Source organism: Agelaius phoeniceus, chromosome 2, assembly GCF_051311805.1.
Source record: "Agelaius phoeniceus isolate bAgePho1 chromosome 2, bAgePho1.hap1, whole genome shotgun sequence".
In the NCBI taxonomy this organism is placed as follows: domain Eukaryota; kingdom Metazoa; phylum Chordata; class Aves; order Passeriformes; family Icteridae; genus Agelaius; species Agelaius phoeniceus.
In genome coordinates this window covers 88447567-88462650 of record NC_135266.1, presented here as the reverse complement: position 1 = coordinate 88462650, position 15084 = coordinate 88447567, and the positions used below count along the sequence as shown (strand labels likewise).

The 15084-nt window shown below is 46.0% G+C and overlaps 2 protein-coding genes across 2 annotated transcripts; one reads left to right on the top strand and one right to left on the bottom strand.

Moving 5' to 3' along the window:
- Positions 1-203: 203 nt before the first annotated feature.
- Positions 204-7007, bottom strand: NECAP1 (NECAP endocytosis associated 1). Its single transcript, XM_054652114.2, has 8 exons — positions 6809-7007; positions 5361-5461; positions 5121-5225; positions 4647-4728; positions 4137-4245; positions 3861-4047; positions 2585-2678; positions 204-2469 (listed from the first exon to the last, which is right to left on the bottom strand). Exons 1-8 carry the CDS (start codon positions 6904-6906, stop codon positions 2421-2423), a joined length of 825 nt encoding a protein of 274 aa, XP_054508089.1. The 5' UTR covers positions 6907-7007; the 3' UTR covers positions 204-2420.
- Positions 7008-10246: 3239 nt separating this feature from the next.
- On the top strand, positions 10247-14505 carry C3AR1 (complement C3a receptor 1). The gene is made up of 2 exons (XM_054628304.2): positions 10247-10469; positions 13035-14505. Exon 2 carries the CDS (start codon positions 13042-13044, stop codon positions 14155-14157), a length of 1116 nt encoding a protein of 371 aa, XP_054484279.1. The 5' UTR covers positions 10247-10469; positions 13035-13041; the 3' UTR covers positions 14158-14505.
- Positions 14506-15084: the final 579 nt, after the last annotated feature.

Below are 15084 nucleotides of genomic sequence, written 5' to 3'. Positions count from 1 at the left end.
TTTTTGTGTCCTTTTTCCACACTCCTACCTCTTTGCCCAGACAGAGCCTGAACCCATCACTCCTGAAGTTGCTCTTGTTCAGTCTGCAGGCCACAACAGATATGCAGAAGGGTAAGTAGGCTGTGAGGATCTTGCTGGAGACATGAAGACCTTCAACCTAGAAGCTTCCAACGGAAAAACAATTTGACAACTTAGAAGACTCATGACATTTTTTACCCCAGTATTACTTGTTTAATTACCATTTGCACCAGTACATCTTATGCTTTATATACATATATCTTTAATTTTTGCTTCTTCAGCTTTTCAAATACATAATATATTATCTCCAGGATACTAAGACAATACAGAAGAGGCTCCTAGTTAGTTGTTAATTGGTGCCACCAACTTCCTTGGTTGGGGAATTGATACATAGTTGAAATGACAGGACCTCACAAGGATGTGAGCAAAGAAGACAAAGAAAACAAAATGCCAACCCAGGAGTCTGTGATGTTGCTTGTAGACTACTGCCATCTACAAGTTCAGGAGGCAAGGAGCTGAAGTACAGTGAGACTGCAGGAGTGACTATGAAGGCAGGGGAGGGCTGGCAGGGGGAAACACCAAGAGAACCAGGGAATCAGGGTTAAATGACTACTTAAAATACATCCAAGAGCAGTTTGGTCCCCACTTCCACAAGTGGAACTGCAGCAGCTTTAGAGCTATTTCAAGAATGTTGCTTCCCAAAGGGATGGTTTAAGTGGAACTGTCTCCAAAATGCCCTCACTGTAGCCAGACAAAAATGACAAAAGACCTTTGCCAATACAAGGTGCAAAGCTACTCTTTTAAAGCCTCACCATAAATTTTTTGCCCAAAGGGAAACATTTCCTTGTGAAGGTGTGCTAGAGACACAAAAGTGTTGCTGTGTTGAGTGTTCAAAACAGGAAGAAGCCTTCCAGCAAAGCACCAATGCCCTAGTGTTCCAGGAACTGGGTACAGCCAAGAGTTACTGAGACCAACTTCCCAGCTAGTGTTTTGGCTTCTGTGCCAGCATGAAGGGTAGCGATTCAGCAGTGTGACGTTTCCAGCCTGCCCTGGGAGTTTGCCCACAGTCATCAACAGACTTACAGCCCAGATCACATCCACAGCTGCTGAAGTAGTGTCCACACTGCCTCAGGAAACTCTCCCAAAGAAAAAAGTAGGAAGTCATGGCTTTTTACCTCTTTCTAACTCCCTTAACCACACAGGAAATAGAGGGGGCTTGGACACATTAAAAATAAAAATATAAGTTCCAATAACGAGCTCACATCCCTTTTCTTCTGGACTCAGAAGAAAAGTCATAATAAGGAACAGAGGTGGGAGAATTTTGCTCTCACAGATCTCAGGACTGAGCCTACTATACATTTCTTGCTCAAATGAGTGAGTTAAAAAGGGGAAGGAGACTGTCCCTTCATCAGAGAATAATCTACTGTCCCACCATAATTCTTATTGTAGATATGTAATAGTTGAAACACAGTGCCAAGTCACAACACAAGGCCAGGGCTCAGGATAGTGATGCAGGAACATGAAATGCTGAGTGGTGGGAATCACCTGGTTGTCATCTAGTGCAAGTAACTACCAAATTGTAAAAACAGGCTTTTTTTTTTTTCCCCTTAAAGCTATTTCCAGTTAAAACATCTCAGTGACAGTGAGGCCTTTGCCAGGGGAGAAAGGAGTTAAAATGAGAGAAGTTCCTCCAGTGAAGCTGCAATCCAAACCAGGAGCCTCAAGGAGATAGGGTGCCCACCTGGAACTACAGCGCAACAGCAGCAGCCTACTCAAGGACCTGCATGACTCCTCCCACAGGAGCACAAGGACATGCAGCACTACCAAGAATTGCACCAAAGATGGAAGAGTGGTGTGTGCATGGGGAGAGTCACTCCTCACCACAGATGTCATTAATCCAAGAGGGTTTTGTGTTGAGAAAAGACCTATCTCCTCAGAGGTTCCATTTAGCAAGTGTAGCCAAATGCAGCTGTCCTCAGCACCACAAGCTGCAGGGGCTGCAGTCACTACTGAAAGCAGCCACAAGAAGCAACAGCCTAGCCAGAGAAAATTTGAAGGACAAGGAACCCAGAGGCACCTACCCAGCCTCCTCCTGTACCCACTTTCTTCAGGATTCTTGCTTTCCCTGTATGGAAAGACAGGAAAAAAGAGCTAGGATGTACCATGTAATGGCAAGTAGATAGAGGGATAAGGCTACCTCTCTTCTCCTTGCCCATCTTGGGAGGAGTCTGTATGTTCTCTTTAGGTTCAGTGGGATCAAAAATACTAAGTTTAAGTGAAGATCTGATCTAAAAATGAAGGATTGTCCCAATTTGATTGAAGACTAGAGAGGTTTGTGCCCTCTCTGATCCCATTTGGTGCCTCTAGGTCATCAATTTGTCCCATTCCACTGCTTTGATCATTCAGAACTGGACCCAGTTGGACTGCTGAGGAGCCTGATTGGGAACAGCACTGAAACAAAAAAAGGAAAATCAAATGAGCAGATGCAGTAAGACTTCTTAACTTCTGGTTCTTCCCACACCCATCAGGACACTACCCTTCTTGTGTTCCATTCATCACAGTTTACCTGGATGCAGTGCTGAAGTCTCCCCAGAGGTCTGTGGTAGCAGATACTGGTGCCTTGGATGCAGCTGCAGGAGCATCTAAATCTAAAAGAATATCTAAGGCAAGAGAGAGAGAGAATGAGAAAAAAAATACATCAGCTCATGCAGAAAATCCTACAGGCATTTCAACTGTCACCTCAAACAAACTCCTGGATGCAGGGCAGAAAAACTTTGAAGGGACTCCAGCTTTCCCTGCAGAAGTCAGACTTTTTGAGGGGCTTGTTATAACAGCATCTCCTTTTGCTGAATGTGCACAGCTCCAGCTGACACTGTACCTCCAGCAAGGGTACATTGTCTTCAGGAACTATTCAGTCTCCACTCAGCACACCACCTGACACATCTGTCCCTTATTACCTCTCCCAGCAGACATAAGGCTCAGACTCAACCCAAGCTCAGCAATCACAACAGCTGCCAAACAGGCACCACCTTAACAGTGCTAACCACACACTGGGACCACATGAGCCCTACTCAGAAGTTAATGTTATACTCTCACTCAAACCCGTGGACAGCACTGCTGAAGTCTCTGCCTTGACAAAGGGATCATCAGCTATCCAGACACCTCTGCAGGGTTACACTTCTAACACAGCCTCCAGAAGACTTCAGCAACCTCTTTGTTACACTATCACAGGATGATATAAATTGGAAGGGACCTCCAAAGATCATCTAATCTAGTCCCACTGCCATGACATGAGCGGGGACATCTTGCACTAAATCAGGTTACTCAAAGTCCCATTCAATCTGGTCTTGAACACTTCTAATGAAGGGGTATCCATTCCTTCTCTGGGCAACCTGTTCCAGGGCTTCACCACTCTCATGGTAAAAATTTCTTCTTTATATCCAATCTAAATCTACCCTCTTTCAGTTTAAGCCTCTACCCTTTGCCCTGTCACTACAAGCCCTGGTAAGAAGTCTTTCTTCATCTTTCTTACAAGCTCTCTTTACATAGTGAAACATCTCCCCAGAGCCTTGTCCTCTCCAGGCTAAGCAACCCCAACTCTCTCAGTCTTTCTTCACAGAAGAGTTGGTCCAGCCTTCTGACCATTCCCATGGCCTTCCTCTGGACCCAGTATAACAGGTCCACATCCTTCTTGCACTGGGGACGTTGGAGCTGCCAAAGAGACTAAAATCCTTGGGACACACCATGTCCCAGAGGGCACTGCTGGCACTAGGTTGAACACAGTTTACTGAAGCAGCACCTGCTGCTGTGTTACAAACTGCTGGCTCAGTGCTAAGGTTTACCTGCACTGCTTGCATTACTGGATTTCTGCACAGGTGGTGGTGTGACATGGTTGGCAATGGCTGTGGAGGAAGGGGGAGGTATGGGAGGAACTGCAATTTTGCCTCCCGGTGGGGGTGGCAGCAGGCTTAGGCCCCCTGATCCAGACACACGGGGCTTGGCTGCTCCTCCTTTCTTTGATGTCATGTTCTGCATTAAAAAAAAAAAAAAAAGAAGTGTAAAGAAGAGTCTCCATTGGCACATCCAGACAAAGAAGCAGGGTTAAATGGTCTGCTTACCCCAATGTTTAGTTTGATGGTCTGCCCTTCCTTAAACCCTAAGTCTAATTTGGGACGTGTGTCAGCTTCCTGGGACTCCTTGGAGATTTCAGTCTCCTGCTTCACCCACCTAAAAAGAAGAGAGTAAAACATGAGACCCTGGAGCAAAAAGGAACAGTGTTTTAGAAAAATGTGTGGTTTCTCTCTCCATCCCACCAAACTACTTTGCCTTGTCAAACCAGCTACCTCCCTACTCCTGGTGTCACACAGCACAAAGCTGGGACCACCACAAACCCATGAAGCTGTTTAACATTGCACCTGGAGCATCACAGGACCTAAGCTTAAGACTTACAGATCTGACCTGCAGGGGCTCTCAGCTTGCATGACCGCCCGCAGCACACACAAGTGTCCCTTGCCAGAGCAGGGCTTCAGGGCCACCCCAAGGAAACCTGTGCTAAATGAACATGCATCACCACCCACCATGTTCTACAGGCCAGAGGAAAAACAGCATTCCAGAAAAGCAAAACTCACTTGAAGTGATCCTGCAAAGAGACGTTGAAGTCAAAAGCATCACCCCGATCTGTGAAGCCAATGCCTATAAAAGCACTTCGTCCTAGCAAGGAGACAGGAGGAGTCACTGGAGGTACCCTGCAACTGGGCCACAAATCCCTCTGCTTGTCCTAAACCACTCTGTGCTACCTCTCTCTGCCACACCTGCAGATGGATGCCAGCAGCTCACAGCAGTTCATTGTCACCAGCCTTCAGGATGCACCCTTCTTCCCACGGGGCGTGCTTGGAAACCAAATGTTCCATCCCAGCCCAGCCCCTGGGCTCTGTGCAATGTAGAGAACTTCCTCTGCTTACCCTGTCCTCAGACCCCTTCAGGAACACCACCTGGCCTTTTCAGCATTCCCAACACCATTTTCATCCTCCTGGCACACTCCCAGCTCCATCTGGGTCTCCTCCACCCCTAGCACTTGGCACTTACATTGGCCCCCAACTCACCGGTCCCATCCTGAATTCGAATGACAAAGTAGCGGCTGGAATCTGCCACAGTCTCCACTGCAATGCCAGGGTATTGATCTATAGGAGCCTGGGCAAAAAGTTCTCCTGCAGACAAAGAATCAGGTGTTAAGAAAAGTAACCCCTTCCTAAAGTGTGGCCAGGGCTGCCATGCACAGCTCTGGGCAGGCTTAGGGGCAACAATCATAGTCACAGCCTTGGAGGGCACAGCTTTTCCCTTACCTGAAACCTTATCCTCCAGTTTTATGTAAGCGGTTTTGCCTTTGGAGGTGACACGAAGCCGCCCTGTCCAGTCTGGATGGTCCAGTTTCCAGTCAGACGCCCTGAAAGGAAGAGCAGCTGAACACTGACCACAGTCAACCTCCCCAGTTCTGCCCAGCCACCTCAGCAGAAGTCTCTGCCCCCAAACCCTCAAGCCCTGCAGCTGCCTCATGCCACTTCCCTCCCCCAAAAAGACATGGGGTCTCAGCTCCTCTCTTGCTGCTGCCAGCTGACACATGACTCTGACTGGCATCTCTGGGCAAAGGGAAAGAGACACAGTCCAGAGAGCATCAATTCCTCACCCTTATAAGTTTGCAAAAAAGGGGAGACAGAAGCACAGAAACTCGCTTGAGCAGGAAATCCACAAAAGCGACTTTTGAGCATTGGGAAGACCCCAAAAATTAATTCATAACATGCTGAAAAGACACTCCATTATTCTACCCTGTGGTTGTAAAATAACACTGAGTACTTCATAGCCTAAAGGCAGCTGACTTACACCAGGCAAAATACACACACAGACATTTTGACTGACCCATCACACTCTGCCACAGGCTCTTGTGAAGGGAAAAAAAAAAAAAGGAAAGTGAGAAAGGAAAGTGAGAAAAAACCCAACTACAGCACTACAGCATCACAGAATATTCTGAACCTACAAGGATCACTGAATCCAGCTCCTGGCTCTGCACAGGACACCCCAAAAATGACACCATGTGCTTGAGAGCATTGTCCAAACGCTTCCTGAACTCTGGCAGCCTTGGTGCTGTAAAATCTACCGGATTTTATAACTGGAAACAAACATCCTTGGCCAGGCACAACATCCGCCTACAGCCTGTCAGGTTCAGGGAGTTCACAAACCCGCTCCTCCAGCAGGCCTGTGGGCACATCTTACGAAGTCACACTCTGCTTCTTCTGGCTGACCAGAGAAGGCATTTCTAACCGCTGGTTCTGCAGCCTCTTATTAAAAATCACCCCGAATTCCTCCTGTTTTCCTCCCAACCACTGCTAGAGCCACCAGGCCAAATCCAACGTGCCGTTATAGCACATCAGTCCCATCCCAGGGATCCCAGCAAACCGGGAGCAGCCGTGAACTCTGCCGGGAACACCACGCTGCCCCTCGCCTCCTGCCCCTGATGAACAGAGCAGCCCCTGCTCCCCCACAGCGCGGAGCGGAGGCTCCCCTACCTTCAGGGGCTGACCACCTGCCACAAGAGGCAATTCCAGCCGGCGGCTCCTCCGGAGCTCGGCAGGAGGGGGCTCAGGCGATGGCCGGACCCGCTCGCGGCCACAGGACACCCAAGGGACGAGGCCGGGCCACGGGCATGGCACAGCTCAGCCCCCGGCTGCCCTGCGAGCAGGGCCCGAGGCAAGCCGGGACCCGCCGGGGCGACCGCGGGCGCCGCACGCTCCCTCACCTGTACCCGCGGTTGGAGGTGCGCGGCGGGATGCGGTAGACGTTGACATCGGGCTTCACGCAGAGAACGGACTCGTACTCCAGCTCAGCGGCCGCCATGTCGGCCGCGAAGTCCGGCGAGGACCGAGCGGCAGGAGCCTAGTGACCAGCGGCGCTGCCCACAGCCATCTTTGATGAGGGCAGACACCGCCTGGGGGCGCCGGCGCGGCCGCGCTAGACGCGGGCCACGTCGGTGAAGCGGATGGAGCCATCTTGGGTGCTGGCAGCGGGGGCGGGAGGGCGCCATCTTGGAGCCGCCCCTGACACAGCAGCGGCGGCCGGCGCCATCTTGGGGCCTGGCACGTGCCGCGGCGGGGCTGGCGCGGCCATGTTTGTTAGGGGCGCCATGCCTTGGCGTGCCGGGCAGCGGGAAGGGCTGGGCGGGATGGCGGGGGCAGCGCGGCTGGTTGTGCCGTCACACGGTATTGACCTGCTCGTCTGCATCCCCCGGGGCTGCTCAGTGCCAGTGTTCTTTCTGTGGTGCGGGGATTAGGTGGCCGTTTGGTAAAAGAGCAAGCCAAAAAGGAAACGCGGCGCAGAGCACGACAGGGTTTGCTGCTGGAAGTGATGGAAATGGCAGCTGTGCAAAGCTTAGTTTCAGGAGTGGGTCTTTCCCCAAAAAGGGTGTAGATACTAGTTTATTTGTCAATAATGTTAAGGCTGGCAGCATTTAAATCACTCTTTTAATGGTGGCTTCTCAGAGGAGACTGGTGTTGAAGTTTAGTGCTGTGCAGCGTCCTGTGACTGAGTCTCAAAAAGTACCTGTGTTTACTCTGAAAAGTGGAAGAAAAGGCATAAGAGAAGTTTAAAAATTACATAGAGCCATGTGAAAAATGCATATTTTATGATTGGCTTTTCTCAAATATTAAAATGAATATTACATGTGTTATGTCAGAAAGTTATGCTGTAATAATTTTTTTAAGTACTGTGTTAAATATAGTTTAGGTTATAACATAATAATAAAATAGAAACCATGAATGTGAGATATTTTTTTAAGAAAGGAATGAGGTACTGCACCAGGTAGCAGCCACAGGACACCGAAATCTTTCAGAGAAAAAGAATTTATTGCTCTCTTATCAGAAGAAACGAACTTCTTCCTGCCTTGCTCAGGCTTGAAGATTCTGTTAGGATTAAGAGGAAGAAGTTGACGATGACCAGACAGAATCCTGTGTTTGAATGGAATTTATGCATCATGTATGAGATGTATGAATATGCAACAGGCTATTTTTTTAAGGGTTAATCCTCTGTTAACGGGTGTCCTTTTTCAGGCTTATGCTGCCCAGAAAAAGGTACCCAGATGTCCATAACTTTTTGTCTCTGTTGTCTCATATTATCCTAATTTCAAATTGTCCAAATTATTATTACTCTAAATATATTACTATTTTTATAACCATTTTATTACTATTAAACTTTTAAAATTTTAAAAACAAGTGATTGGCGTTTTTCACAGCCATGTCTGAGCATTCCATGTCAAGCATTGGAATGGGCTGCCTAGGGGAAGTGGTGGAGTCATCATCCCTGGAGGTGATGAGGCAAAAATAATCACTGAAACATCACTAAGTTTGAGGTTTTCATTTGGTATTTTGTTTGTTTTGGTTTGCTTTTTTGGTTTTTGTTTAGGGTTTTGTGGGGTTTTTTGGCTTTTTGTTTTGTTGTTTTTTTCATTTTGTTTTGGTTTTTTTTTTGTTTATTTGGGGTTTTGAGGTTTTTTGTTTGGTTTTTGGGGTGTTTGTTTTTGGTTCGGGGGGTTGTTTTGTTTGTTTATTTGCTTGTTTTCCCAGTAGGAAAATAGCATTAGTTAATGCAGACAGAGCCATTCCCAGCCATGGCTGTCTAGTCACCATTCTTTATGTTTTATCTTGTTCTAGAACTTTTTAAGATCAAGGACCAGTACAGCATTCAGAATTCAAGAAGAAGCTTATATTTACCTTTTGGATAGAGTTGCTCACTGACTTAATTTTTCATTAGAACTTCCTGCAGTGACTGCTAAATTTTTTCATTGAGCACTAATAACTTACTGGGAGCACACCCCTCCGTGTGCATAGTTAGGGCTGCTTTTCCAAGCTCAGTGATTCACAATTAGCAGTATTAAGTTTCACCTCCCTCTTCACAGTGCTGTCATTCAGCGTGCCACAGCCCTCCTACGGTCCCTCCAGGAGGAGAGCATCTCGGATGAGGGAGTGGCAAAGGGCCAACTATTATAAGGCATGTGAGGAAAGACTCACAAACAGCACCAGAACGCCAGGAATACATCTCCCATTCAATTCCATTGAGATTCAGCCAGCAGAGAACATAATAGTCTTCAGCATCTCTGGACCAAAAAAATACAAAGCACTGCCAATAACCACCAAGGTTTAAAATTTTACTTATTTATTACATTTTTTTTAAAGGATTCATCAGAGGTTGAAATCTTGAAATAGAACATTTAACCTAGACCTCCCTGCAAGGCAGGGCTTGACTGGCAGGTCCTGTGGTGGTGACCCAGCTCTGTGTCCCTCAGCCAAGAGGAGCCCATAGGAGTGAGCTGCCATCAGCACTGCCTGTCTACGCCCGAGGAGTCCCCCTGGCAGGATGGCAGCTGAGAATAAGATGAAGCTACAGGAATTTTCCTGGCAGGCTGCTGACAGCCTGTCTGTCTATCTTTGTGGGTACAGCTCAGCCTTGGCCTGTCTTCCTTTCTCTGGTTTTGTGTTGGAGGCAGCATCTGTGTCTTTCACAGACACGCTCAGGAGCAGAAGTCTGCTCTGTCACAGTTCATTTTCCAGACCAAAACCAAAATACTGAGGCTGATTCTTGTATGTCTGGGCTTTGTCATTTCTGTTAAGCAGTCTTGAGTTCCCAAATTGTGAAAGGCGAGGGGGAAGCCCCTTGCTAAACATTAGAAATGCCTTGCCCTGGAAATCTTCCATTTTTATTGTCTTGCCACATTTTGTGCAAATCACCATTTCAGTTAACCACTTCTAACTTTTTGTCAGTCGAGTTCCTTTTTAAAAAATAGACTTTTAATACCCTAAAAAGTAAAAGGCAGATTAAAATCCTTTTGTCATGACCAGTCATGGTTTGATGGGTACAGTGCTCAGTATTTGATGAAGCAAACTGTCTCAAGCTGGTACAGAGGCTGATCTGGATTGGTAAGAGTCCTAGAAATGAGATTAGCTAGGTGAATGTGCTGACCTGGTAAGACATAGAAGTGGCTACAAGACAATAACAGATCAGGCATTTCACAGCAACATGGCAGGGTTTGGACTTAGAATTACTTCCAGCAAAGGTCACACTGTGTCAACAAGCAAGATGTCATTCAGTTGTCTTACTGAATATAGTAAAGTATATGTTTATGATTATAAATATATTAATATTTATTTTGAGCACTATTTTATTTTGACAGTTTTGAGAAACTTCCTGTGGTTTGACTGTTTATTTTATGAACAGATGATATCCAGATCTTGAAATTACATTCAAATGAGTCATTTTATCAGGGTGAAAGAACACACTTGGCAAACACAGGATGCATGCAGGAAATAAAAATGCAGTTCCTAAAATGTCATGTGAGAGTTTTTTCAGTCACTCCAGAGACAGGACTGATGGTACTTGCTCCAACACACTGAAATAGCTGCTTCACTCAGGTAGGTATCATCAACTGGAGAATTTTGCTTTCCTCATCTACTTGCCATTTATTATTCTTTACTCCTGAAAACCGCTCTCCCTCCTCCAGTTCCCCTTCCATTTTCAAACCACACTGCAGCCCTTTTAGCACTCTGGAAAATATAGTGTGGGCAGTATCTTCTAATTGATTCATCCGATTACTTTGGAGTAGGACTTGCATTACTATTTTACAGCATTCCTTGTTTCCCTGTCCTCTTCACACCATTTTCCGTAGCTATCTGGGGAGGCAGCAGGGTTCAACTCTTGCGGCACTGTTCGCCAGTTGTCCCTCTAAAAGTTGCTTCTACATGGAGCAGCAAGACCACAGGAAATGAAACAAACTTGGGAGAATTTTAAATTAAGCCTCCAGCTTTAAGTTAAGCCTTCCAGTAATGTTTTTCATAGCTTTCCTTGCACATCACCCTCACTTACAAGTCTCTTAGCAGATATTACAAAAACCTGATAAATGACGATGTTTGTTACAAATGTTTATCTCATTTTCTTCTTAGTGAAGCAGTTTGAACACTTATGCATCACTCCACTTTCAGACTGCATGTTGTGCAAGAGTGAGATTGATGATTTGAATTTTTTTAAAATAATATTTATATTTTGTCCTGCATACAACAATCTCTGGCTGGTATTTAAGTACTGGCATAACAGGTTAAAAAAGGGCCAGTTGTCTTATTTATGTCTTCTCAGTTGCTTCTGCAGGCTGTATTCACCTCTTCCCTATTCAGTTTCCTTGCATTTTGGTAACACTTTTTGGGACCTTTCAGTAATACAACTGCCTTCATCAATTCAGCAAGGGTTTAGTTAACAGGAATTTTATAGACAGTTCTATTAATGCCTAAAGGATGAAAATAGGGGTGTTTTTTTTCCCTCAATTCTATCTTAGCTTTGCTGGTTTTCTTCTCCTCTCTAAATTTACTAAGTCCAGGATAATTGAGCAATTAACATTTTTCCTCTACTATGGTCATAGTTTTAAAATGTCACTTAAGTATGCTGTAGGTCAGCTTCATTGTCTTGCAGTAAGACAGCTGATATCTAAAATGGCTAAAAAACATTACTCTGTATTTTTATTTCTACAAGTTTTTATTTTCTACAAGTAAATATCTGTCTGTTCTTCTTAAACATTCATTTCTTATCTTTCATAGAATCTTAAACCATTAATGTTTTGCCTTTCTCCTGGTCAAGATAAGCTTTCCAAGGAACCGGCAGACAGCTCGGAACGTGTGTAAGAAAAGGAAGTGGTCACTGGCACTTCCCTAAAATACCACTTAGCCAACAGAATTTATGTCCTGTCTGTTCTATTTGTAATGTTCAGAAAGTGAAGTAGGGTTATTTCAGAAACACAGACATTGTTTTCTTAACTTAAATGTACTTCACCAGTTATGCCAGAAGAAATTGCTCATTTTAAAGGAAAGAGGAACTAAAAATGCTGATTTGCCTTTCTGAAGCAGGAAGTCAACCAGGAAACACACCTGGGGACAGCATGGCTATCTGAATAGAGAGCTCCACTTTGGAGACTAAGAAGAACCAGATGGAAACCAAAGGGATGATAGAGACAGGAGGACATAACTGTATAGAGCCCCCTGTTTAAATAGCAAGCTTCCTTCCTTTCTGAGGGATGGGTCTGGTCGGCATAGGGGGCCCTCTGCTCCCCTCAGAAGGGAGTCACCCACTACAGCTATCCTTTTCTTTTTGATGTTACAGGTGGTGACCACTCTGACAGATGAAGTGTAATTGGAAGGCTCACTGGGCAGATAATTTTCTTCTATATCCTCTGGCTGACCCTCTAGATCCAGGGCCTCGTATCTATTCTGAAGTGGCACCTGGCTAAGGGATAGGGGTCGGGAGGAATTTTTATCATTACCTCTCTGAGTAGGAACCCATTTCCACTCCCCTTTGTGCACCAGGTGTCCTCCTATTACCTGACAGTGGGAGGCATGGGAGTTCTCTGACTCCCAGTGGGCCTCCCTCAAGGATGGAACGGCAGAACTCCACTAATCCATTTCCCTTTCACTTTCCCTAATACTCCTTATCCTTTCTACTTCCTCCCTAAGCTCGGCCACCAGCGAAAGGAGATCGTTCACCTGTTCACACTGCAGGCAGGCTTCTTTTGCAGCGGCTCTGGAGACACTGATAGGCTCAAACACTCCACACAGGAAGGGGTCTGGATAGACGGATCCTTTTTGGACGGTTCTATTTGGCAACACACTTTTACTAACTGCAGTTTTTGATCGTGTAAAAACCATTACTAACAAAAACCAACCAACCAACCAACCAACCAAAAAAAACAACCCCAAACAACTCAAACCAACCTAACCAACAGAACCACAACATCCCGCACTAGCAGGAGGACACCTGCGACCCTCCCTGCACGAACTGCCGTGCCACGCCCCTGTTTGCCCGCTCCCATTCTCCGCGCTCCCTAGAGCCCCCTTCTAATCTCCCCGCCGCTCGCCGAGGAAAGCCCCGCCCTGCGCTTGCGTGGCTAACGAGAACCAAGGACGTGAATTGCTACTAATTTCCTTTCTGTTTTACAGCTGCAGAATGCCTCAAGTCCTGGGCAATAGCAGTTCACAGGAACAGGCTGCTGTATATTATGCATCAGAATCAATTGTCTGCATTGCTACCTTCACCATCGTTTTCATCATAGGTATCCCAGGCAATGGGTTGGTGATCTGGGTAGCTGGTCTGAAAATGAAAAGGTCTGTGAACACTGTCTGGTTCCTAAACCTTGCTGTGGCTGACATCATGTGCTGCTTGACCTTGCCATTTTTCATTGTTCACCTGGCCCTTCATGAACACTGGCCCTATGGCTGGTTCCTCTGCAAAGTCATTCCATCAGTGATCATTTTCACCATGTTTGCTAGTGTCTTCCTACTCATGGCCATCAGCATTGATCGGTGCCTCCTGGTGATGAAACCTGTCTGGTGTCAGAACCACCGAACAGTGAAATTTATATCGCTAATATGCAGTGGCATTTGGATGCTGGCCTTTCTTTTCTGCTGCCCTGTCTTCTACTACCGCGAGACAAGCACTTACGATGGCAAAACAGAGTGTGGGTACAATTCTGGAGTTGATGATTACATAGATGATCCTGTAAATGTATCTGTAAATGTGTCTGTAAATGAGTTATGGGACTACTCAACCTACAATGGTAGTTACTTGTGGGGAGACATCAATGAAGGTAATGATTCTGTACCCCTTGCCTCAGCAGTAATAAACATCACTAGGGCTGTCTTTGGCTTTTTGCTGCCCTTTGGCATAATGGCAGTTTGCTATGCCCTCATTGTTTTCAGAACACATACAAATCAGTTTCACAAGTCACGCAACAGGACACTGCAAACAATTGTGTGCGTGGTAGCGGCATTCTTCATCTGCTGGGCTCCATACCATGTAGTTGGGTTGCTCTCTGTTGTACCTCGCCTTCGAACAAGACTGATGGAGTCACTGATCCTGTGGGATCACCTCTCTACAGCACTTGCATATGCCAACAGCTGCATCAACCCCTTGCTTTATGTTTTTGTGGGACGGGACTTCAGGGCAAAGGTACGGCAATCGGTGCAAAGAATCTTGGAAAGTGCCTTTAGCGAGGAACTCACATCTTCAACCCTTCACAGAAGCCAGACTTCAGCAGACAAGAACCTTAGCAGCACCTTGTAGTGCAGGACTTCCAATCACCACTGTAGAAGGAACAAGCTATAGCACTGCACATCCATCACTCTCCGCTTAGCTGGTGGTTTTGCTCCAATGTCTGATTAATCTGCAGCTCCCACCCAGGACACTGCAAGCATTCAGCTCATGACAGATAACCCCCTTTATATCCTACACTAGAGAGATGGGAAGTTGGAAGCACCAAGAGTAATAATCTGAGGGATGACTGGTGAAGCAGAAGACACAGTATTTTAACCTACACAGACTATTTTAAGAAAGCAGGGCTGGCTACAGATTTGTGGTGGGAATCACGTAGTTGAACCTCTCAATTGAGATTAAAATGTTATTTTATTTGCATATGTCTGTGTTCTGTATCTCCTGTCTCTGATAAAGTGCAGATAAAACTAATTAGGATATTGGTCCTCAGAAGGTCATCACATCATTCCTCTGACTCTACTAGGGCTCTGAGGTATGTGTAGGAATATCTGGAGATTCCCTAGAGTACTACTACATTTCCTTACAGCCAGGCACTAGAACAGCACTTGCCCAGTCAGCTGCATTGAACTGACTTTTGTGCCCTGGCAGATACCCAATCTATTTCTTTGTCGTGGCAAATACATCACTGTATGGTAGTACCTGGTCAATGCACATGCTGTACCTATGTTCAGTAGCACGTGCACACTCGCTGTCTCCCCAACACTCCCTCCAGCACCAGAGTCCCAAATATTCCTTTTAGGAAGCAGTTTTAGATTATCGAAATGTACCTACTGTATTCTGAGATGGCACATGAGCAGAATTTGAGCAGCTGCAGTCACTGATGACCCAGATTAGGTGACTGCTGGACTATCAGCCATTTGGCAAAACCCTGGAACTGAGAAGTGATAACCTCCAATCTGACCCCAAGAAGGTGGAGAATGACCATGTTGTGGCTCAGTC